At 40.1% G+C, this 24,278-nt stretch overlaps 3 protein-coding genes and 1 long non-coding RNA gene across 7 annotated transcripts; 2 read left to right on the forward strand and 2 right to left on the reverse strand.

The window, feature by feature from the left end:
- Positions 1–4,518: 4,518 nt before the first annotated feature.
- Positions 4,519–11,726, forward strand: LOC115681037 (putative disease resistance RPP13-like protein 1). Of its 4 annotated transcripts, none has more exons than XM_056309830.1 (4): positions 4,519–9,309; positions 9,481–9,642; positions 10,196–10,340; positions 11,383–11,726. In XM_056309830.1, the coding sequence occupies exon 1, from the start codon at positions 4,843–4,845 to the stop codon at positions 9,001–9,003; it is 4,161 nt and encodes a 1,386-aa protein (XP_056165805.1). In that variant the 5' UTR covers positions 4,519–4,842; the 3' UTR covers positions 9,004–9,309; positions 9,481–9,642; positions 10,196–10,340; positions 11,383–11,726. The 4 variants fall into 4 exon arrangements, with proteins under 4 accessions (XP_056165805.1, XP_056165804.1, XP_056165807.1 ...); XM_056309829.1 differs by having other exon boundaries at positions 10,201–10,340; XM_056309832.1 differs by lacking the exon at positions 9,481–9,642.
- A 1,855-nt stretch (positions 11,727–13,581) lies between these two features.
- LOC130137752 (uncharacterized) lies at positions 13,582–15,149 on the reverse strand. The gene is made up of 2 exons (XR_008816146.1): positions 14,309–15,149; positions 13,582–14,237 (listed from the first exon to the last, which is right to left on the reverse strand). It is a non-coding gene; the product is annotated as an uncharacterized LOC130137752 (long non-coding RNA).
- A 4,119-nt stretch (positions 15,150–19,268) lies between these two features.
- LOC115680925 (uncharacterized) lies at positions 19,269–21,357 on the forward strand. The gene is made up of 6 exons (XM_030604765.2): positions 19,269–19,572; positions 19,723–19,878; positions 20,238–20,312; positions 20,400–20,525; positions 20,631–20,711; positions 21,059–21,357. Exons 1-6 carry the CDS (start codon positions 19,479–19,481, stop codon positions 21,133–21,135), a joined length of 609 nt encoding a protein of 202 aa, XP_030460625.1. The 5' UTR covers positions 19,269–19,478; the 3' UTR covers positions 21,136–21,357.
- Positions 21,358–22,110: 753 nt separating this feature from the next.
- Positions 22,111–23,945, reverse strand: LOC115680950 (probable ribose-5-phosphate isomerase 3, chloroplastic). The gene is made up of 2 exons (XM_030604799.2): positions 23,263–23,945; positions 22,111–22,580 (listed from the first exon to the last, which is right to left on the reverse strand). The coding sequence occupies exons 1-2, from the start codon at positions 23,872–23,874 to the stop codon at positions 22,326–22,328; spliced, it is 867 nt and encodes a 288-aa protein (XP_030460659.2). The 5' UTR covers positions 23,875–23,945; the 3' UTR covers positions 22,111–22,325.
- Between the last annotated feature and the right edge of the window lie 333 nt (positions 23,946–24,278).

Raw genomic sequence — 24,278 nt, forward strand, 5'->3', positions numbered from 1 at the left:
TAACTTCTATGATACTGTTTGATCGTATTAATAAATTAATGTTTTATTTTCTCATGTTCAATTTCGTGTTTGAAGGATGATAGATCTTAATATGCACTATCCCACGTTAAGAACGCAATGAATATATTTATGTCTAAACTACTTGAGCTATGGAGAAAAAAAAATAGAGGAGTAGAGTATTAAATCGATCGCCGGTCAATGTTAGCTAACGCTCTCCATTTGTAAGAGATGACTAAGATAGATAATGTTAAAAACAATCAACTAGAGTGATATATCAAGTTATATAACAAACTGTAAATAGACCGTTAAACAAAAAAGTCATATGCAACAATTAAGAAAAGTTTGAAACCTTGCATAATTCTTCAATTTAATAAATGAGTCTTAATATACCATTTCTTTTTCTTTTTTTTGGCTAGAAAGTAATGTGATTTAGTGATCATCTAAAGAGCCATACAAGAAAACATTATTTGTTGGAGAAACGGGAGGACCGGGTTACACTTAATCCTGCCTTTTCGTGGAGTAGAGCAAAGCATAGACGAGAGGCTAAATCTCTCGAGGACAAGGCGCGAGAGTGCAGAGTAGAGCATCAATGGCTAACTTGCAATCACTTCCATTGATGATGTTCGGGAGCTCCAGGACCTTTTCCGTGGTTGCCGGCGAGAAGGATGGCCTCTGCTTCAATTTTGACCCAGGGGACAAAACACAATGAGTTGGGAATTTTGGTTGGGAACTTATGGTGGACACTCACCAATGATTAAATTAATGGAGAAAATTTCATCTCTACTTCAAAATGCTCGTACTAGACAGACTGTAGTTAGGTCCTCCAACTATTCTCCTAATGAAACATGAGCCTGCTCGGGAAACAAAGAGAAGATGTGTACGAACGATACATGTAGCGACAAGAAGAAGGAAAAGGATTGAATAGAGGAACTCCCGAACATTTGAAGATCTACGCTTCAACTAGTCCATCTCCTCATGCCATTTTAAGAGTGCAATCCTCCATATTGGCCAATTTTTTATGATATGATGCCATAGCAAAAACTATAATCTAAGGACCCAGCTGTTTTTTTACCGCTAAAAATATTCGAGCACTATAATTATAGGATATGACTTATTAAGTATTAAATTCTACCCATTTAAATGGCTGGTGGGCATAGTGAAGTTATGTAGCTCCTCTCCTTCTTGGACAAAATAATAATCATATTTCATTTGACCTGGCAGATCAAATAAAACGAGGAAGCTTCATTATGAATATAATAATTGTTTCTTGGCAACAAGGGAAAAAGAAAATGAAGCTTGAAGGTTTACAATTTAATTCGATGTACGGTCACTCAATTTCTTTACCCGAATCTTATGCATTATGTATCTTTGAGAGAGCAAATTTAGGCAGCAACGACAATAACGTAGAGAAAGTAACAAATATTTATGTATTTTTACCATTATTTAAAAATGATTTGTTATCAAGTGCTTTTGGAGAATAGTTGAGCAGTCAATCAGGAAGTTTTGCAGCTTTCAAAACATTGAGTTGTCATGTTAAATAGAATTATGATTGGGACCCATATTATTAATGGTCATGATTGTTTCGATCTATACAAAGTAGGTTCATGTAATAACTTCTCCATTATTTGATAATGTGATGGGGTTCATGGGGTCATATTGACACATTATAATAACTTGGGGAAACTTGGGTATATTTACTATAGTCCTAGGCCACATATTCAATACGTGTGGAATTGAGAACGTGGGTGCTTACTTGCGGTCATTGTATTTGCGAGATCTATATATAATGACTGATACTAGCAGTGTTTCTTAGATAAATCCTAATGATTAATATAGCACGTTATTGTTGAAAGTGATTTTATTGGGTTCGTTCGCTTTCTTTTTTTCATTGCAAGACTTTCGTATGATTAGTTGTTATTGCGAGAAATGAAAGCACAATAGAAAGAATGAGAAAATTTAGCGTAAAATTCAAGTGACGTGCTGGAAAAAAAAAACAAGAAATAAAAGGAAAAACTATTGTGGGTGAGTCGGGAGCTAAAGAATTGAAGGTAACTGGTAACAATTAACAAGTGTTGGTCGCTTAAGGTTGGAGATTCTCAGTCGTGCGCAATGTCTCTACTGTTATCTCAACAAATTTCAATTGTTAATACATTCAGTTACAAATTTCACGATTATCCTTATTCACATGGATTAGCGACTACGATGAAGGAGATACTAATTACCAAATTACAGGGAACCAAACAAAGAGAAATAATCTCATCCCCTCGAGAGGGGGAAAATTATCAAAAAAATTCTAAACCTATTGCACTTTTGTCAATTCAGTCTTAAACCTTTTAATTGTGCTAGTCGAGTAATAAATATTTTCACGTTTGCCAATTGAGTCCATCCACCCAATTTTTATCAGAAATTGCTAACGTGGATGCTGACTGTCCCACGTGACACAACTAGCGCTGACATGGAGATTTTTTAATGATATTTTAATAATTTTTGAATTTTTTTATAATTTATTTCTTTATTCCCTTTTTATTGTTTTTTGGAGTGAGGGTCAACGACCCTGGCAAGGGCGTCGCGGCCCTCGCCCAGAAAAAGTCAATTTGGATTCCAACCTATATGAAAAATTTGTCAATCGGATTCCAATCTAATTCATTAAAATGGAATAGTTGACCAGTTTGTTGAACATAAACAGGGGAAAGCAGCCTTCTAATGCTACTCTTGACTTTGCCTACTCCCACCCTCAAGCTTTTTTTCCTCATTTTTATGTAAATGTCTAATAATTATAAACTTTTATGTACTTGGCCATCCTTGGCACGAAAAATGGTGATAATAATAAAAAAAATATCAACAAAAAACCAATGTATTTCAAACTCACGTTAGTCTGTTGTGCATACGCTATAATATTGATTTTACATAAAAACACTAGGTTAATCTTCAAATGAGATTAATAAATGGGTCATATTCATCGTCAATATTGATTTGGCGAGGGCATTTGCGACCTTGTCGGCCGCGGGCGAGGCCATCGCGGCCTCGTTGGCCGCGGGGAAGGTGGCCTTGCCGCGAAGGCCCTCACCCGCGGCCGGCGATGGCCTCGCCTAGGGCCTTCGCGGCCCCGCCGGCCGAGGGTGAGGCCTTTGCGGCCGGTGCATAGAAAAAAAAAACAAAGAAAAAAAGGAAAATAAATAATTAAAAAATCATTTAAAAAAATAAAAAAATCCACGTAGGACAATTTGTCAGAAGTGACACTCAAATGATCGATTTTACTCCAATGTGACACTTAAATGAGCGAAAAAGAAATTATGACACTTAAATGAGTGCCATACGAAAATTATGGCACTCATGCTGTTTTTATCCCGATAATCATTATATGCCCTGTTTCAAATACCTAAGAAGCATGCACTTGACCTTTAAGGAATGTCCTTGACCTGAATGAGAGCAAAACGCATGCGCTTTACCATAAGAAAGTATTCAACTTATAGTGAAGAGGGTGCACTTCGCCCTAAAGAGAATGCACCTTCTCTAGGATAGGAAGGCATTTCAATAGGAACCCTGTAATTCCATGTTTTACAAAAAATAATTACCCGGTGGGCAGATCGTAGATAAGTACTTTCACTGATCTTTTAATTAAACATAAGCAATCTTATTTGACCTTGAGTCCTCGAAATTTGAAATTTTATTTGACCTCGAGACCCACGAACTATGTATGATTTTTTTTTCTTTTTGTATTTAGTGGCCAAGTGGTGACTGAACCAATTCTCACACGCTTCAACTAGTCCACCTTCCAGGGTCATTTTAAGAGCACACTCCCCACATCGATCATTTGTTATGATATGATGCCATAACAAAATAGTATAATCTAGGGATTTGGCTACTTTCTACCGCTAATAAAATATTTGTGCACACTATAATAACAGGGTGTGAATAAGTATATTCCACCTATTTGAATGGCTGGTGGGCATATTGAAGTTAGGTAGCTCCTCTCTTCTTGGGACAAAACAATAAGCATATATTTTTTTGACGCCGTGGACCAAACAAAAGAAAGGAAGCTTTGCCATGAATATAATCATTGTTGCCTGGCAAAAAGGGAAAAAACAAATTGAAGCTTGAAGGTTTTCAATTTAATACAAACCCGGTTTTTTTTTCCATTAATCTAATAATCCGATTATGTATTCTTGAGAGATCGTATCCAGGTGACGACGACAAAATTGAAGAGAAAGTAACAATTTTTTTTCTTTCTAATCATCATTTAAAACTGATTTTGTTATCAAGTGTTTTCGGACACTTGTTGAGCAATCGACTACAAAAATTTGACAGCTTTTTCAATGCATTGGGCTCTCGCGTTACGTGACAGTGAAATAGTGGTTGGGACTCGTATAATCGATGGTTAATGATGATACGATTTACATACATGTGTAATAACTCCTCCCTTATTTGATGACGAGATGGAGTTCCTGAGGCTGCACCAATGAAACAATGATGCCGTACGATATGTGTGATGCATGATGATGGTTGATGGGTGCATTTGGGAATTGCGTTATGTGAGTGGTGAGAGAGAAACGATGAACAATAATAAAGCAGAAGTTTTGGGGTTGGGTTGGATACGGGCCCACTTCTTTATCTTCTAAGCCGTCGGTGGCTTCAATGATGCCCAGACTTGATCCCACGTCCGACCAACTTGCTTCCGAGAAAGAAAGAGCACTTTAGCGCTTAAAAAGTCTTTTGATTCAAACCATCATTTGATGCTGTTGTCCTGGACGGAAGAACTTTTGTTTCCTCTCCGCTCTCTACGCTTTGTTTCGACCCTTCCGGGCACTCTTGTTTAATCCTCTGCCGCTCACGAGTCAAGCCATGCCCATTGCAGAGCTCTTTCTTGGCGCCTTTCTTTCAGTGCTGTTTGATAGGTTGGCCTCTCCCGAGCTTCTCAACTTTGCGCGGCGTGAGGGTATTGGTACGCGACTGAAGAAATGGGAGCAGAACCTTATCGAGATAAAAAAGGTGCTGGATGCTGCGGAGCAGGAGCAACTGAACGGCAATGGCGAGGTGACGTCGTGGCTCAAAAAACTCGGGAACTTGGCCTATGACATTGAAGACTTGCTTGATGAGTTCGCCATAGAATCTGCTGAAAGCAAGTCTAAGGCAGAACCTAGCACTAGCAAGGCGCGTTCCCTTCTTCCCAGTTGTTGCTTCGGATTGAGCCCGAAAGCATTGATGTTCGACCACGAAATGGGATCTAAGATAGAGAAGATGGATAATACGTTACAGGAGATCGTAACTTTGAAAGATGGTCTGGGCCTGAGAGAGAACAAGGAGAAGCGGCCAACTGAGCGGACTCCCACTACGAGTTTGTGCGAGCCTTGGTTCGTTAGTAGGGAGGATGACAAAAGGGAGATTCTCAAATTGCTCACCCAGAAAGAAGACGATGGAACATGTGTGGGTGGAGAAGTGATTGCCATCGTAGGTATGCCGGGTCTTGGGAAAACGGCTCTCGCTCAACAAGTCTACAATGATGCTAGAGTCAAAGGTTGTTTCGATGTGACAGCATGGGCTTGCATTTCCGATAATTTCAAGGTGCCCGATATTACAAGGAGTATCTTACAGCAAATCGGCAGCACTTTGTCCTGTAAAGATGAGGACTTCAATTGGCTACAGAATAAGCTCAACGAAAACCTTTTGGGGAAGAAGTTTCTTGTCGTTTTAGATGATATTTGGAACAGGAATCCAAAAAAGTGGGATGAATTCTTGAAACCTTTTCGATCGGGAGCAGAGGGAAGCAAGATCATTGTCACTACTCGTGATTCTCACATTGCTAAAATAACCCGTGCTAAAGAGTATTCTCTCAAAAAGTTGTCAGAAGATGCTTGTATGACTTTGTTGGCATTTCATGCTTTTGGAGTCGGAAATTTCAATGATCGTCCCAATCTTGAAGTATTAGGTCGGAAAATTGCGGAAAAATGCAAAGGGTTGCCATTAGCCGCAACGACATTGGGCGGGCTGCTACGCTGTTATGTCAGTCCCCATGAATGGGAAGAGGTATTGGAGAGCAAAATTTGGAACGCACAAGAAGAAAACAATGGCATCCTTCCGGCTTTGAAACTTAGCTACCTCCATCTCCCTCCCAATCTGAGGAGATGTTTTGCTTACTGTGCTATATTTCCCAAGGACTATGAGATCGAACGGGATGAGTTGATTCATTGGTGGTCTGCAGAGGGCTTGTTGGAGGGAGAAAAACGAAAGAGCCGTTGGAATACTGGTTTGAATTATTTCAACGAGTTAGTATCTAGATCGTTAATTCAAAAGTCAGATAGCGATGAGTCACAATTTTTTATGCATGATCTTGTGAATGACCTGGCAAAGCTAGTTGCAGGTGCAACTTGTTTTGACTTGGCCGAGTTTGAGGGTGATCACAATACTGCATTTGTAGCTCGTCATGCCTCATTCATTCTCGGTGAATACATTCTGCCAAAAGAATTCAAGATATATCATGAAATGGAGAGCCTTAGGAGCTTCATATCAGTATATAAGGCATCTAATTCAAGATATAAGAATTTCGTCTTTGTGTCCCAAAAGGTGCTATGTGACTTGTTGTCGGCATCGAAGTACTTGAGGGTGCTTTCATTAAGTCAATACCACATCACAGAGGTACCGGAATCCATTGGCAAACTGAGACACCTAAGGCACCTTAATCTATCGTATACTTGTATTAAAAAGCTTCCAAAGTCAATTGTTACATTGTACAACCTAGAGGCTTTGATGTTGAGGGGCTGCGAAGACCTTGTTGAATTACCAGAAGGTATTGAAAAACTGATCAATCTGAAATTTCTCGACATTACCGACACTGAGAGACTAGAAGCGATGCCGTTGTATATAGGTAATTTGATGGGTCTTGAGATGTTGTCTAAGTTCGTAGTGGGAACGAGAAATGGCTCAAGGTTGAAGGAGTTAAAAAACCTAAAGAACCTTCAAGGGGAATTGTGCATCTCTGATTTGCATATGGTTCAAGATTCCAGAGATGCCATCAACGCCAATTTGCACACGAAGATGGGACTATGTCGGTTGACCATGCAGTGGAGTAGAGATTTTGAAAATTTCCGGAATGAAGAGCTTGAAGCAGAAGTCCTTCAATTTCTTCGCCCTCACCAAAACCTCGAAAAGCTCGGAATTTCCTACTACGGTGGCCAAGAATTCCCATCATGGTTAGGATGTCCCTCATATGTTAACGTAGTGCAGTTACGTTTACACGGGTGTCAAAGCATCAAAGCATTACCATCACTCGGGCAGCTATCTTTGCTAAAAGATCTGTACATCGAAGGTTTAAATGCAATATGCACAGTAGGGTCTGAATTTTATGGAAGTAAAAGTCCTTTTCCATCCTTAATAACTTTGGAATTCAAGGATATGCCATTGTGGAAGGACTGGTCTCATTGCGTTGACACTGAAGAAGTAGGAGTTATATTCCCTCGTCTTGAGCATCTCATCATTCGACGCTGTCCTGCGTTGGTCGGAAGATTGCCTAGTCAATTAAGCTCCCTCATAAAGCTTGAAATCTACTCTTGTCCGTGTATGGATGCCTCGTCCTCTATCATGAGCCTTCCATCTCTCAATGAATTAAACTTTGGAGATTGTAATGAGGGGGTGCTGAAGAATTTGGTACACCTAGCTTCTCCAACTGCACTTGCCATAGATGATGTTTCTGATCTGACTTGCTTAAATCATGGGTTTACAAGCTCCTTGACCCAGCTGGAGAAGTTGACAATCGGAAGGTGTACAGAGTTAATATACTTGTGGCAAGATAGAGATGTAATTCGAAATCTTGCATGTCTGAAGAGCTTGCTCATCAGAAATTGTCCGAAATTAAGATGTTTTGTCGCTGGAGAAAGAGATATAGAGCTGCCTGGCAACCTCGACACTATCAAATTGACAAATTGCGTCAATTTAGAGAAGCTCCCAAGCAAGATGCACACCCTCTCCGCTCTTAGAGGCTTGACGGTCAATGATTGTCCGAAACTCGTGTCCTTCCCCGAAACAGGTATACCTACATCAACAATATCATTAAACATCAGCCGGTGCGAGATGTTGCAATCTCTACCCAGAGGAGGATTAAGTGTTCATCTGGATGAACCAAGCAGCAGCGGTAGCAATACCCACGGTGACATGACACCTTGTCTAGAAAAATTAACAATCTCCGAATGCGATTCTCTGCCAGCCTCTCCATTCAGCGACGGTAGATTTTTACCCGCCACCCTCAAGAGACTTGAAATTAGGGGGTGCAGGGGAGTGGAGTCGCTCGCAGAGATAAATGTAGACGGCCTTCAGTCGCTTCAAGAGATTTCAATTTGGGGTTGCGAGAATTTGAGAAGCTTACCCCAGGGCCTACACACGCTGTCCCATCTCGCTTCATTTAATTTGTCCCGCTGTCCTGCTCTGGAGTTGGATTGCTTCCCTCCTCTTCCTCCCAGCATCTCAAGCTTTCATCTTATCGGTTGTCCGAAGATAAAATCATTACCTAATCAGTTGAATCGACTCACACGTCTCTGTAGCCTGGATATTGGATGGTGTGAGGGTATTACGCACTTCCCTGATGGAGAATTGCCGCCTCAACTACAGTCACTTTCTTTATATGATTGCGGGAATATAAAGCAGCCGGTGGGGGAGTGGCTTAGCCCTCTTACCTCCCTTGAAGAGCTGTTGATCTACGGCAGCGTTGGAGGAGCGGGGGAGGAGGAGGATCTCGTGCTTCCGCTCCCTCCTTCTCTGCTCGATCTCCGTATCTTTGATATGGGGAGAGTGGAAAGACTGTCCTGCAGTCTCCCTCCCTCTCTACGGATGTTATGGATCGCCAGATGCCCGAAGCTGAGGGAGTTGCCCCAGGATGGCCTCCCTCCCTCCCTTGAAGAACTCTGGATCGAAGAATGTGGGATTCTGGAGGAGCGATGCAAGAAAGGGACCGGCTACTGTTGGCCCCTCATCCGCGAAATCCCATACCTTTCATTAATGGGTATAATTATCTGAGCTGGCTCTTTGAAAAGGGGTTCGTATTTTAGGCCCAAAATTATGTCACTTAAAAAAAAAATGTTTGTTTTAATTTTGGCAGGTGAGGATTCGGATTCGGATTCGGATTCGGATTCGGAATAACTAAGGGCGTGTCAAGAATAAACCCCCCTTCATCATCGTCTCCTTCCCCGCCTTTGTTGTGCGCGCCTCAATCACCTCCTCTGCTAAGTCTGCTTCGGCTCTCCCACCCCGTCGTCCTCACCTCGATCTCCATCTCGATCTCGTGAAGATTTCTATGCCTCCGTATATAACATTGAAATCAGGGTATGATCGATCTTTCCACTTACTACTCTTCTACTCGTGGTCACTTTCTCTTCTCAGATTCGGCATCACTTCCCCCGTCCATCGAAATGCTTTTGCGTGATTTCATCCATCCAACAAAAATGTCATAAAAAAATCTGGGATGTTATTAACGGACCGTTGCATTTGAATCAGTGACTTCGCCATGAGAAGATGCTGAAGGGGAGACCTGGATGTGAGAATGCTCCTCATTGTAGAGAAGAAGGGAGATGCCACTGCAAGCTTGGTTCTTAAGTTCTTGAATTTTGTGGAAGCTTTCCCATGATTAGTTGGTTCTCAAATTACTCACGGGGATAGGTATGTATATGTTCTTCTTCCCTGTTCAATAAGTGTCTGCTTTTTGCTGATGTTCAATCGACTAGATGAATCTAAATTCTGGACGTAATTTATGTGATAAATAAGTAGCAAAGACAAGTTTGAAAATGTTTGAAAGTTGCATCATATCGAAAAAGTGTAGCTCAGAACTTCAGATGGATAGAGCAAGTCCATGTCATGTTAATGGCAGTACGGTGCCTCAAATCCTCTTTCATGTTTTAGTTTGGAAACTCCATCTGAACATATTTACAAAGTTGTGGAATGCACTTGACTAATTTCCCGTATTTCTGATTCTGATAAAATGCGAAAATTACTTTTGTAGCATTCACCAGATTAGGAAGGAACTCGGTGTTAATTTTCTGTCTGCATTTACCGATATAAAGTACTCATTCCCACACACGCAATCTTATCATTTCTGAGCATAGTGTGACGCACATCGAAATCTATGGGGCAAACAGATTTATTGCGCCTCAACCCTTCCATTCCAGCATTTTACTCACCATCCAAGATTAAGGAAAGGTTTATTTGGTTCGAGTACAGACACAAATGAAGGTGTTTCGTGGACTGGGTAGCACTCAATGAAATCTCTGCCCATTGTTCATTTTGATAACTATTCATATTCTGCTTCATGGAATCAAAGATGCATAGCCCTGGAGTCGCTGGTTGGCAAAGTTTAAAGGGTGAGTGGATCTGTCTCTGCTCTTTCTTTTGACTTGCTATTTAAGATGCGGGTAATGATCATGGGGTATAATCAGAATCTAGAAAGAATCTCTTCTGAAGGATTAGCATATTGTCCGCATTCTACTTGTTCATTTCTAGTATTTTATCAATGCACGTGTCAAAATGGTTTAAAGTTTCTTGTCTGTTATGTTGTTTGTTATCATTTCCCCAATTATCTCATTGACATGATTACGTACATCTTCTGTTGTGCGTGTGTAAGGGATTGGTTCTACGGAAGGGGAGTGTTAAGTTATACGCTATATATACATTGCTCGGCACGTTTCCTAACAGCTTAAGCTTTTTAAAAATGCATTTGTCTAACATGCAGCAATCAAATCAAACGGCATGACCAATCAGCCAACCCTATGTTCTTGTTTGGTTCTTTCTTCTAGTAATTGTGGATTATTTGGAAGACTTTCAGACAAGGATTATAAGCCTCTCATAAATTCATCGAATTACAACAAGATTTAAAGCTCGGACAGTTGAAAGCCGCTCGTATGCCAGCAAACTTCAACTTGTTGAATCTGTTATTCATAGTCTGGTTAACTGTTAGTGTCAACTCTTTTTGCTGCCCAAGAAAGTTTTTGAAATGGTTGAGCGAAAGTGTAGAGCTTTCCTTTGGAAGGGAGATTCTAATGCTAAAGAGGGAGCAAAAGTTAGACTGGACACTGTCTGTCTTCCTAAGCAGTTTGGAGGCCTTGGCATTCGAAGACTGGATTTGTGAAATCTTGCTTGTATTTTAAATTGTCCGTGGAGTATTTTGTTGAGGTCTGGTCTCTATGTTTTGCCTGGCTTTATAGCTATCATCTCGACTGTAAACCAGATGCTACTTATGCTTGGAAAAAGTTACTAAAAGTTGGGAATATTTTGAAACCCTGCATTAGATATATAGTGGGTAATGGAGATAATATTTCTCTTGGTATGACTTGTGACACCATGCTGGGATTTTGCTGGAATCATTTCTGTAGGAGAATAACTTATGAATCTTCTCTTCCTTTGCAGGCCAAAGTATCTGCTGTATTTCGTAACTCTCATTGCCTGCTGCTAGGTCTAGAGAGTTGGTCTCCATCCAAGCTGCTGTTTGTGTTGTGAATTTTCCTAATTCCTCAGCTGCAGAGAATGTTGTATGCACAGCTTCTTCAACTGGTTGCCTCAACTCTTTTGTTGCTTTGGAAATTGTCAGAAACAAGAATGCTCGGGAAATTGGCAGAGACTTGTGTGGTTCTCCCCTAATGTGCCAAGATTTGGCTTTAATTCTTGGTTAGTAATACATGATAAACTCAATACTTTTCAGTTGATTAACTGTTGGTCTGTTGGGAGAACAAGATCTCTCTGCTTGTTCTGTATTCTAAGCAATTGATTGTCGTTCTCATCTAATTTTCGAATGTAGTTTCTCTAATGAAGTACAGAAGAAGGTCTTAATCCTGTCAAAACTAATCATTGAATCTCGCTGTCATCTAATTCTCGATGTTTAATCTAATCAACATTATCGTGTTCTCTTTTAAGCATAGTTTTGAGAGTTGCCTTGGTCTCAAAATAAGATTGGCGCCAATAAGCATTGTAGGTCGTGTCTTGCGTGGAATCTAAGTTTGTGAAAACTATCCAGCTAGAGTAAGGTTTGTTTGAGGTTGTGCTTATTGTTGTTTTTTGGCATGTAAAGTTGCATGTTTTGCTCTGAAAACTATCCAGTGACGGCAGACAGATGTCAATTTCAACCCTCTTCTTTTCGGGTCCAATTTTTATAAGGTCCAGTTACTAACCTTCGCATTTCTCCAAATAGTTATCAGAGGAAGAAGCACAATTGATGAAAAAGAGTTGTTATAAGATTAAAAAGAGAAATATTCATTGACTAAGATTCGAAGAGAGACTTACAACATTTTTCTTTTTTTTTGCATTCATCGTAATTTCACTCGGTTACATCCGTAGGAAATTCAACCTCCAAATTCGGACCTTTTTCTTGTAGTTATTCGGCATAATATCATCAACATTTCAATAAATGAATTATTTGGAACGGTCGGTGGTGTTTGTGCGTGGGCTTACTTTTAAAAGCCCGTTTGCCGATGAAGACCTCTTCCAAGAAGAAGCCCTACGTCTTTGCAAGAAAATCCAACTTATGAAACCTTTTCTCCTTCGCCTATTTCTTGAGGACCATTGAAGGAAAGTTCTTGAACATTTTGAAGGACCCCATACTGATGGTGCTCGTTGTTGAGGGAGTCTTATACACAATCCATGGACTTTCGTAAACTTATTTAATATTGGAGCATTCACGCAGAGTAATAGATGTTGATCAACTACGGCTACCCGACTTCATCGGAATCTTCCAGTCTTATGATTATTCAAATCCTATCACGATTGTCGTTAGTTGATAGAACTAATACTTCCTATGCATGCTACATGCAAAAGTTATCACTTTGCCTTGTGCGGTCTATCACTTTCGATAATTATAAAATCCCTACCAATGGATGGGCGAAAGCTTCAAAAAAAGATTGAGCGTTGTGACACATTGATTGTCTTATGCATCATTGTACTTCTAGGATATGTTATTCCTTCCAGCTTGTATGAAGACACATGATAGATGTTCAGAATTCAGAGCTAGGTTTCTTTTTGCATTTGCAGGTTATTGTTTTCAAGCAATCTGCGAGCAAATTAGCATCTCCGAATGAAAAGCTGATTGGTGTTAAAGCGGGTGGGGGAGAGGCGAACGTCATTTACATTGTGGCCTTATCTTTGATATTTACACATGACATGTCCAAGACTTTTAGCTGCTCCATTCCAGCTATGTGAAGGATGGACTGGTTTTAGGGCAGCTCTTGGGACATAGATTTATAGTCACGCTACGTTAGGAATGACGTCACTTTTATGTGTGGTTGATTCGAACCTAAAAGTAAAATATGTACTGAGATAATTCCCTAAATGCAATCTTAAACTAAATGGTATCAAATTAAAAATATTCCTAAGATGCAACTACCTAAATTCGATTTCAGTTCTTTATTTTTTGAATTTTCATTTTGTACTTTTGATTTATTTTTTTATTTTTTGAGGATTTAAGAGACCAACTCAAAGCAGGGATGTCAACATGATGCAGTGAAGATTTAGCTCAAAATACTCACTTCTTTACATCAAAGAACGCGACTTTCATCTATGCACTATTTTCCAATATGAGAAATAGTTGACAGCAACACTGGTAGGAGACCCAACAATGATTTGCATCAATAACAGAATTGCAAGAATCTGAAGAATCAATGATTTGCATCAATAACTTCAATCAGACTTCACAGTGAATTCATCCCAACAGCCTACATTGCTACCCATCCAGCATATCACGTCATTAATGAATTGCTGATTTCCACAAACCAGCAAATATGTCAATAAATCCGGGATGTCATTAATGAACTGTCGCGTTTGAATTTGGATTTCTCAGCTTAGTTTTGCATTCTAGCAGATTGTTGCATTCCCTCATCCAATTCTTTTGTTATTGCTGTGCTCTGTCTCATCCGCCAAGGTTCTCTCGATCTGGCTTGCCTTGCAGATTACATTGGAATTCCAATGGTGAAGTTTGTCCCAACGGCCCGTTGACCTATGGAAAGGTCTATATACCCTTCCTTCACCGTCGCCTCACCGATATCGAGTCTAGGAGAAGTTGCTGAAGGGGGACCCTGGACGTGAGATTTCTCCTCATTGTAGAGACGAAGGGACATGCTACTGCAGGCTTTCTTGCTAAGATCTTGACTTTGGTGGAAACATTTCCATGATTCGTTGGTTCTCGAATTTCTCATGGAATTTCTCACATGGATAGGTGGGTATATGTTCTCTTTCCCTGTTCGATAAGTGTCTGTTTTCCCTTGATGTGCAATCCACTAGATGAATCTGAAGTCTGGACTTAGCAAGATATGATAAATAAATAGCAAGACAAGTTTCTGTAACATACCAGCAAATGTGCTAGTATAGTCAGGAAGAGGCGAAGTGCTCAGGTCTCCGTACACAACACCGGTGCTTTATTACGCTAATATCGAAGTCCTTGATAGGTTGACCCAAGAAAGCTGCAAGGCCACGTAGACAAAGTTCAAGCTTCAGCCATAAATGAGACAAATGAATGACGAGAATTGGCAAGATACACATGCACACATTGTACCATTGTTACCTCTTTAAATTCACGCACACGAAAATTCTAAGGAACCAGCAAAAGACGAAGCAAACATATATATCCATATCTGTTCATTTCATGGACGAAATTCCATTAACAAAGCAAGCAAACACGCCCACTCATTACACGCATTCAAGTAGTCAGTCTACAATGATGCATCCTCAAGTCCCTAAACTTCAGATTACGTCAACCTGTAGAAAGGAGAAAAGGAAACGTTCGTAAAGTCTGGCCCCAAGCTTTCAGGTAACATGTGGAAAGGCTAAAAAACGAGTTAGTTCTATTGGAAAGTCCGAGACAACAAGTAATAATAAATGTATCTAACTCAAACAGCATCCAAGAAACTGTAAAACCGATGATTCGTATCGAAAACTTCAATCAGACAACCAAATAAAGTACCACATGAGTGGATATATAGGAATGCCCCACGGTTGGGAACTAATGATCGGCTATGTCTACAAAGGTGCTGTGTTTATCTAAAACAGAATTGCAAGAAACTGAAGAATCAATGATTTGCATCAATAACTTCGATCAGACTTCACAGTGAACTCATCCCAACGGCCTACATCACCACCCAGCAGAAGTTGCTTGGGAAATTGTCGAAACAAGAGTGCTAATGTTGACTGGCACAAACTTGTGTGGTTCTCCCCCAATGTGCCAAGATCTGGCTTTGTTTCTTGTTTAGTCAAAGATCAAGCGTTGAATCTCGCTGTCGAGTCTACTTTTTGAGTTGAGTTTCTCTAATCAACTACGGAGCAAGATACTGCAACTTTGTTCCGTCAAACTAATCACCGAATCTCGCTGTCATCTAATTCTTGATGTTTAGTGAGATCAAAATTATCAAGTTCTGCTATATGTGCGGGGTTTTTGTGTTCGGTTACCATCCCTGTAAGCATGGCTTTGAAAAGTTTACACAATACTTAACTTACCAAAAAAAAAAAATTTTATCAAGTTCTGTTTACTTACCAAAAAAAAAAATTATCAAGTTCTGTAAAGAATAGTTTTGAGAGTTGTCACAGCCTTAAAAATAAGACGGCACTGATAAGCACCGTCAGTTGTGTGTTGCTTGGAATCTAAATTTGGTGAAAACCACCCAGCTAGAGTAAGGTTTGTTTGAGGTTGTGCTTATCGTTGCTCTTTGGTGTGTAGAGTTGCATGTTTTGCTCTATGTCGTCTCTGTGCTTGTGATACAGATGTCAACTTCGACCCTCCTGTTTGGGCTTCCAATCTTTATGAGGTCCAATTTCTATATCACTGGTCTTCCCATTTCCTCAAATAGTTTTTGAGGAAGAATCCCAATCGATGAAAGGGAGTTGCTATAAGAGTAAGAAAGTAGCAATTTTATTTAACTGCAAGTTTCAAAGAGAGATTTTTCTCTTTTCTTTTTTTTGGTTCATGGTAATTTCACTCGGTTATACCTGCAGGAAATTCAACCTTCTTCTTGTAGTTATTCATCATAGTATCGTCATCATTTGAATAAAGAAATTAATTTGGAATTAGTGAGGGTGTTTGTGGTTGTGCTTATTACTTTTATTCAATGAAAAGCATGTGTGCCGGATGAAGACCTCTTCCAAGAAGCAGCCCTACGTCTTTGACAAGAAAATCCAACTTGCGAAGCAATTTTGCCCACTTCAAACTCGCGTCCTTCAAACTATTTCGAAAACGATAAATTAAAAAATTGAAATAAAAAAAGGAGACAACTTGGGAAACTTGGCTATATATTAATGTAATGATAACACGGTGACTTGGTAATCTCACGGCGTGGAATTGGGAAGACTGTGTGCTTAACTTGCGCTCATAGTTTGCTTCTGAAAGTGATTTATTTGGGTCTGTTTGGTTTGTTCGTTTTTATATATTTATCGCAAGGTTTTTGTATGATTAGGTATTATTGCGAGATACGAAAGCAGAACAGAAAGAATGAGAAAATTTTAGCATATAATTTCAAGCGACGTGCAGGAAAATAGCGACAAACAAAAAGGAAAACTATTGTGGGGGAGTGTTTGGAGCCAAAAAAAAAATTGACGGTAAGCGGTAGCAATTAACTAGTGCCGGTCGCATAAGGTTTGAAATTCTCTATCGCGCGCGATAGTTGTGTTAGCTTCTCCATAAGTCTCGACTATCAATATGTTCAGTCACAAATTTCACGATTATTCCTATTCATATGAATTAGTACTGATCGCAATGAATGAGATATTAATTACTAAATTACGGGGATACAAACCGGGATAAAGGATCTCATCCCCTTGAGGAGTACACAAAAACCCTAGAAGACCGACCTATATGAAAACTCTGTAAACCCCATTCTAATCTAATACATTAAAATGAAATTGTTGACCAATTCGTTGAACATACAAGCTGGGGGAAAGTGGCCTTCGAATGCTGCTCTTGCCTTTGCCTACTCCCACCTTCGAGCCTTTTTTTCCTCATTTTTATGCAATTCTCTAAAAACTATGAACTTTTATGTACTTCGCAATCCTTGACACGAAAAACAGGCGAAAATTAAAAAAAAAAAATCTTGACAAAAGGCCAACATATTTGGTTTCACGCTAATCATATATGTGATATATGAATACTTATATAATATTAATATTAATCTCACATTTGTTCGATGTGCATACCCGATAATATTGATTTGATATAAAAACACCCGATTGGTCTCCAAATGAGATAATTAAAGCGGGAGTCATATTCCCCGCCAATTAAAAACGATCACCTCACTTTATCGAATTGGTGAACTAGTGGTAGGTATCCTAGCATTATCCTATGTTATTCCTCTCTATTTTTTATGGGTTTTCCTTGTGCTACTTAACTAGCCAGATATGTCTTATTTCTAGTTTCATCTTGTTGATACCTACTGTCCTTCTCAGAAGATCTGGAGATGTTGAAATTCTTACACCTACCTGCTCGACAGGATCCTTCTCGTTGAGGATGATGATTCAGCATCAGAAAAATGTAATGCGTGTCTCAATTGCATTGCTGGTGGCCTCGTTGATGAAACATTAGGACTATTCACAGATTTGTCACAATTTCTCTTTTTTGGCCCAAAAAGACTTGTCACGATGGAAGAAATGGGCCATTAAGTCAAAGATTTGAAGTGTGCAGTGTACGTAGCTCGTTAGGAAGTTCTTCAGAAGCTGCCATGTGTCTCCAACAGCCAGATTTTTGGGAAGCCTCTCCTCACAAGAAAACTCGAACCCTAAACATCAACCGTTCACATGATTTTGATTAGGCGATAACATGACGAAAAACCTCAAATTAATATATTTATAATTAATTTATTTTAAATTAATTTTTTTACTACTAAAAACTTTAAAATGGTACATCTGTGATAATTTTACCTTTCTTTTAGTTTTCGTTAAATTTTATCGTAAAATTTTTAATTAGATGGCACATGACAGTTAATGGGTGTACCGATTTGGGGTTTTACCCTCCATTTATCATAGATGTACTAATCTGTGACTTTTCACGATATTAAAAAGAGTAAATTTGTTACAAATATACCAGTTTGAAATTTTTTATGGTAAAAAAATTAGTTTTGGGTAAATTTATCACAGGTGTATCAGTTTGAGGTTTTTCGTGGTATTAACCCTTTAGTTAGAGCATGCAAAATATTAAGTTTTTTTTTTAATATCTCTAGACTTGAATTCTAGGATACTTTTAAAATAAAAGAATGCAAATTATAAATTTTAAACAAGAGGATGGAAAGTGTAATTAAAGGGAACTTAAAACACAACATTTTTGTAATTTACCCCTAATATACGTTACCATTCCTCTCATCACTCGAAGAAATAATAAGATTCTTTGCTGACATGAATGATATCCTTTTCTTGACAACGAGATAGCTACCTTCTCTAGGTAAAATCTAAATCCATGAAGTACTCTACTATTTTTATGAGTTAGGTAACAGGCTCATTAAGAAAAACTTGGTTGAATTACCTAATTAATCGTAGAATTATCTGCATCCCGTGGTACGAAAAATTCAAATTACACAGGCGTACAATTCTCCTGTGTGTTAAATTATTTAATCACTAAGCTAATCCGGTGGCTTGATCAATTTTGCCTCCTCTTCCTTCCCCTCGGGACTGTTGTTATTCTGGTAGGCTTCTAGAAAAGAAGGCAGTCTTTTCCGTGATCTTAAGCATCGAGGGGAGGCGATGAAGATTGGGAAACTTCTATAAAAATTCAGGCATAAAGCAACTGCCATCCTTTGTTGACTTTTCCAATACATATGTACCCAAATAATGATTGTATGTGGCTCTTAGTCAAACAGACTTGTTCATGAAACCCCTAAATATTCAGGATGGATTTAGTTGAAAGAAAATGGGAGTCAACCCAAGTAGGCTACTCGGTCCGGCATTCGATTCGGATGTAGGCAGAACCCGTCTTCAAATCACCGCGATTTTCGCTCGGAGCGATCTCAGAAATCATACTCGTTACTCTATAGATGGTAACTTATCCGATTATGTGGTTCGCGTTATTGGAGCGACTGGCATAAATTCGTAGGAATTATCGAGCCAAAAGGTCCTTATATCCGGTGTTATTTTAGAACAGAAACAAAATGAAGTCAAACATGACATGAGAACCTATGGAAAACTGATGTTTGTTTTTTGTTGAACTATTCAAAGGGGAACAAGAAATAATACACCTCCAACCAAGAATTCAAAGTAAAGGAAAAACGTGTAACTCTAGAAGAGTTTTTAATAAATTACAACCTCAACAACCCGTTTCAAACGTTGATGCATTCTAATATCCGAAGAAGCTTCTCTACTGATCATATCCTCCTTAACAACAATGTCAATGGTCACCAATCTCCTTTTGTATGTGTGTGTATATATACGATGAAAAGGTTTAGTAATCTCAATCTCCACAACCTTGTAGAACACCCAAATACATTACTCACCTCCTAGCCCTCTCTCTCTCGCTCCCCCTCTCTCATATTTTCTCTGCTCCTGAGGAGATGGCTTCTTCCACAACCATGGCTTTTTTAGCTCTTCTTGTTGTGCTCCTGCCTATGGCTGCTACTGCTGCTGACAGTTTGACTCCTGTCATTGGTATATATATTGCGCACACTTCTTCCTCAGCTATTGTCGCCGGTCACGGGGCCTGCAATAACAGCTTCCGATTTTTATATCTTCATCGCGTTCAATAACAACAACCGATAATGGACTGATCTTCTTGCTCGGTTTCAATCAATTTTGCAGAGGAGCTGTGCAACGAAGTGCAATGTGGAAAGGGGTCGTGCGTCGTGAACACTAGCGCTCCATTTGCCTTCGAATGCCAGTGCGAAGATGGTTGGAAGCGGACACGCCTCGACAATGAAGATAACCTCAAGTTCCTTCCCTGTGTCATTCCAAACTGTGAGAATACTCTTCTCTAATCACTCTCTGTCTTCACAAGGTTGCAGGAATTGAACAGTAGATAAAGCAAACACTTTGCCTTGAAGCTAGAAATCATTTAACTAGTTCTCTGCAGTAGAATGGGAAAAAAAGTATAACTTGCCAATTTTTGCTCGAGTTAAATGGCAAAATACATGGATGATGCGACTCTGAGAAAAAAGACAAACTAATCCTCGAACACGAAGCTCGAGAGTTTGATCTGCAAACTCTCTGCATTTCCTCACATAAACATACAACTTTGAGAGCCATATGCTTGAGGTTCATATAAATTGTGTTGCTTTTGTGGACAGATGCTTAAGTTCCAAATCTTCTCTCTGCAGGTTCTGTTGAGTACTCCTGCATGCCCGCGCCTCCGCCGGTCCCATCCGTTCCATACAACACATCTGTCTTCGATCGTAAATCATCTTCACTTCGCTCATCCTTTTGCTACATAAGTCGTATTGTAGGAAAAATTCTAAGCGGTTTCTGGGTTTTATTTTTAGCTTGCTACTGGATATATTGTGGAGGAGGGACGTGCATACAGTCCGCAACTTATGAGCACACTTGCCAGTGCAATGCCGGTTACACGAATCTCATGAATGTCAGCGTCTACCCATGCTTCAATGATTGTAAGATATATATTCAGAGACTCAAGATTGCAATTCATACTAATTCCCAGTTTTTCCTCGCATGCATACCTTCCTCTAACGTGTCTCGTGTTGGATTCTCTGAAGGCGCAATCGGTAATGACTGTTCAAAGCTCGGAATAAAACTTTCCAACTCATCTGCTACAGGATCAGACAGCGGAAGCTACGGTGAGATTCCAAAAACCTCTCTCTCTTGATCTTATCTTTTTCTATGGCAAAAACAAGTTTTCCAAAGAACAGGATACTTGCTTTTTAAGGTTCAGTAAGTCAAAAAAGAGAAGTTCATCCTTCATAATCAGTGCTCATTGATGACCATAAAGTTCAATCTGAAATGGCGGCTAATAACAGAGTCACACCTACTACAGTAATGAATAGCCTTTGACAGTGCATTTGGTGTTGAATGAAAACAATCCAAGTCATCAACTTCCTTTAAGAACATTAAACAGGGCATTTATGAAGTAGAATCCAGTGAAATTTTCACCAGACCTAATGCCTCATTTCTTATTTCTCACCAGCCCACATGTTCCTTCCTGGGAAATTGCTGTGGATGACCATCTTCACAGCGTCTATGGCTTTGGTTCTATGGAACTAGAAGGGAGCATCGCAAGACCAAGTCTTCACTTGGAGTTGTACTAAAGACGTATAGATAGATTATACTCAGTTTCGATACGTGCAATGGCTTGTGTTGCACTTTGTTCTTTATTTGTTGAAGTGACATTCTTGTGTAAAATTGTTATAGAAACATGTCTATTGTATGGTTAACACTTCACTACGCTATATTACATGTATAAAAGAGACGAGTGATTTTGCTCCTGCTTTCATTGAGGCTTCCAAAGCTTGAAATCATTCTAGGATCGAATGAATCTGGCATTTTGCAAAACATCTTGATCGCGGGTGCAAACGGAGCTAGTGACGCCCTAGGCATAGCACTGTTTTTCAAAATCATGAGTCATGTCTTGGATTAAACTCTCCTTGTGTTTAGCCCAAATTCAGGCTCATTGCATCGTCCCAAAATAATTTCACAGAAAAAGATATGATCTTCACAGAGAGATTCTGATGCTTAACTAACATTAGTCCCAAATTAAATGACAAATCGTAGACAACTGATAGTCCATGCAACAGCAAACAGGGAGAATGGAAACAAACAAAGATAAAATCCATCAAATTTTGCTGAATCCTGAAGATGAACCTAGACATCTTAACATCCTCAATTAGCAGGTCCAGCTTTTAGTCACATTCTCTCCATTTCTAAATCAATAGCCAGAATTTGTGAATTTCAATTTCTTCAGTACAAAACTAAAACAAAACAGTCTGTTATCTAATAAGACATGTATTCTGACCAAATAAAAAATAAGACATGAGTCATGCAAAAATGTGACGGTTCAAAATTGAAGGCCAAATTTCTTCATGCTAGAAACCTACTGTTTTCATCTCCCTTCAGTTGAATCACTTCCATAGTCTTTTTAGCAAGTTTGAATAATAAACGAAGGATATGCTACAGTTGACAGGAGTGTACTCACAAGTTACAACCATGAATGCAATTATCTATCATAACAGCAGAAACTGATGAGCAGAGTATATTCGAAATGGCTTGATAATGAGCGTTACAAGGGTCGCCGCAAATTGAATGATTTACAATGTAAGCATGGGAGGACCCATCTGGACATTTGAGTCGTCTAGAACAAATTGAACATGATTACACATTAAAGAGATGCAAAATACAATCTATGTGAATCTAATGAAGATTACAATTCTCACCAAGGTGACTGCAGGGCAAAAATGTTACTTCGTCTTCACATCTACACCGGTTTTTCCAGCAATAATCACGGCAGTTGCCATGTCCAAGAACAAGCCGTGCTCCACCACTCCCTCCAGCGAAGATATCTCCTTTCCTGCGGCAGGACCGTCCTTAATTGGAGTCTTGAAATACAAGTCTACAATGTAGTTTGAGTTATCCGTCACGTAAGGCTTCCCGTCTTTATTCAAACGTAGCTTTGCCTCACACCCTTGTTCATTGAACAAATCTTGAAGTCTCACCTATCAACATCAGAATCCCGAAATGGATCAGCTTCTCGCAACATCAAGAACTGAATAGTATCATGACGAATTCCTGCTAGCTAAATTCTCTGTCGATTTCAGTTGGATCACAAAATGACGACCGAGTACTGACAATGCATTGTCCTCTAAACTACAACTAATGCAGAGTTTCTGAGTACTTAAAACGCTCTGACTTCGTGCCTTGAATTTAACGAGTAACCAAAACCATCCGGTCACATCTTCACTTACTTGCTGACTGAAAAACGAAATACAAAGCCGATTTTCGAGTTTTTTTTCCGAGACATTATCTTCGAAACAAGATGAATTGTCTCTGCTTAACTGATATGACACATCCAATCCGTCTAAGAACTGAACTCACAATTCGAATTCTCCAACACTCATCTTAACTCCCGCTAACCACAATGATTATCTAACCGGTCGAGGAACAAAGATTTCCTGTTACCATCACCCATCTAACAGCCCATTTCATGATCGAATAGTCCATTTTCCTACACTCATCTTAAATCCTCAAAGCAAGTTTTTTTCCCTCCTAGCGCAATAATTTCACAATTACAAATAAAAATTCCGCCTTTTTCGCCACATTCTGAACCATTTGCCCTGAATTCGAAGCCTATTAACATGGTGTAACGGACCGATCGAATTCAGTGTCTGAGACATTTACCAGATTGTACTTCCAACAGAACTGCACGACCTCGACCGGCATGGCCAGCCCACTCCCGCCCAACCCGTCGACGAGCTTGGTCTCATCGGCGACCACCACGAACTCCTTGCTCGCCGCTTCCACCATCTTCTCCCGCAGCAGCGCGCCGCCCCGCCCCTTCACCAGGTTCAGGTCCGGGTCGACCTCGTCGGCGCCGTCGATCGCCAGGTCGATACGCGGGTGGTCGTCGAGGATGGAGAGCGGGATGCCCAGCTGCCGCGCCTGCTCCTCCGTGCGCTTCGACGTGGGGACCCCGACGATGCCCTTCAGCTCCCCGGCCTTGAGGAGGTCGCCGAGCCTGGCGACGACGAAGGCGGCGGTGGAGCCCGTGCCGAGGCCGAGGACCATGCCGCTGCGCACGTACTCGACGGCCTTGTCGGCGGCGAGCTTCTTGAGGTCGTCCTGGGTGAGGGCGGGGGCGGAGAGGGCCTTGACGGAGAAGGGCCGTCTCGGCCGGGGGCCGCGCGGGGTGAGGGCCCTCGGGGTGCGGAGGAGGAGGCGGCGGGAGGTGGAGGCAGCGGAGGAGAGGGAAGGTAATGCGGCGGCGGCGGCGGCGGCGGCGGCGGTGGCCATGGCGAGGAGAGAGAGAGAGGGGGTAGAGAGAGAGAGCAATGGGAGGCTGGTCTTTGCTACTGCTGCTCATCCTCTTTTTTTGTTCCTTTTTTTTTTTATGCTGTTTGGGGATATGTCAAAAATATGCCTTTTTTGCCCTTTTTTTTCTCTTGAATATCCATAGGATCCTAAATTTTATGTATAATATTTGTTTTTAAATTTTTTATTTTGTATAATCAATTCCTAATTTTTTTTATCAAATTATGCAATGCGGTGTTGTTGTCGATGAAGAATGCCGAAAATTATCGATGTGTCAAGTGAAAATTGGCTACATTAAACTTTGATTACACTTAATTTTAAAATAGGTAATATGTAAACAAATCTACCCAAATAATGGATCGAGGGTAATAAGAGCTTATTGGAGG

The sequence above is a fragment of the Syzygium oleosum genome, unplaced genomic scaffold (genome assembly GCF_021117445.2).
Source record: "Syzygium oleosum isolate NSW1041296 unplaced genomic scaffold, Sole_v2.1 Sole_v2.03, whole genome shotgun sequence".
Classification (NCBI taxonomy): domain Eukaryota; kingdom Viridiplantae; phylum Streptophyta; class Magnoliopsida; order Myrtales; family Myrtaceae; genus Syzygium; species Syzygium oleosum.

Coding starts and splice junctions, on each gene's coding strand:
- LOC115681037 (XM_056309830.1), top strand. CDS start 4,843: ATGCCCATTGCAGAGCTCTTTCTTGGCGCCTTTCTTTCAGTGCTGTTT.
- LOC115680925 (XM_030604765.2), top strand. CDS start 19,479: ATGGCTTCTTCCACAACCATGGCTTTTTTAGCTCTTCTTGTTGTGCTC. Junction 19,879..20,237: donor TCCCTGTGTCATTCCAAACT/GTGAGAATACTC, acceptor TTCTCTCTGCAG/GTTCTGTTGAGTACTCCTGC. Junction 20,712..21,058: donor ATCAGACAGCGGAAGCTACG/GTGAGATTCCAA, acceptor ATTTCTCACCAG/CCCACATGTTCCTTCCTGGG.
- LOC115680950 (XM_030604799.2), bottom strand. CDS start 23,874: ATGGCCACCGCCGCCGCCGCCGCCGCCGCCGCCGCATTACCTTCCCTC. Junction 22,581..23,262: donor TCTGTTGGAAGTACAATCTG/GTAAATGTCTCA, acceptor TGATGTTGATAG/GTGAGACTTCAAGATTTGTT.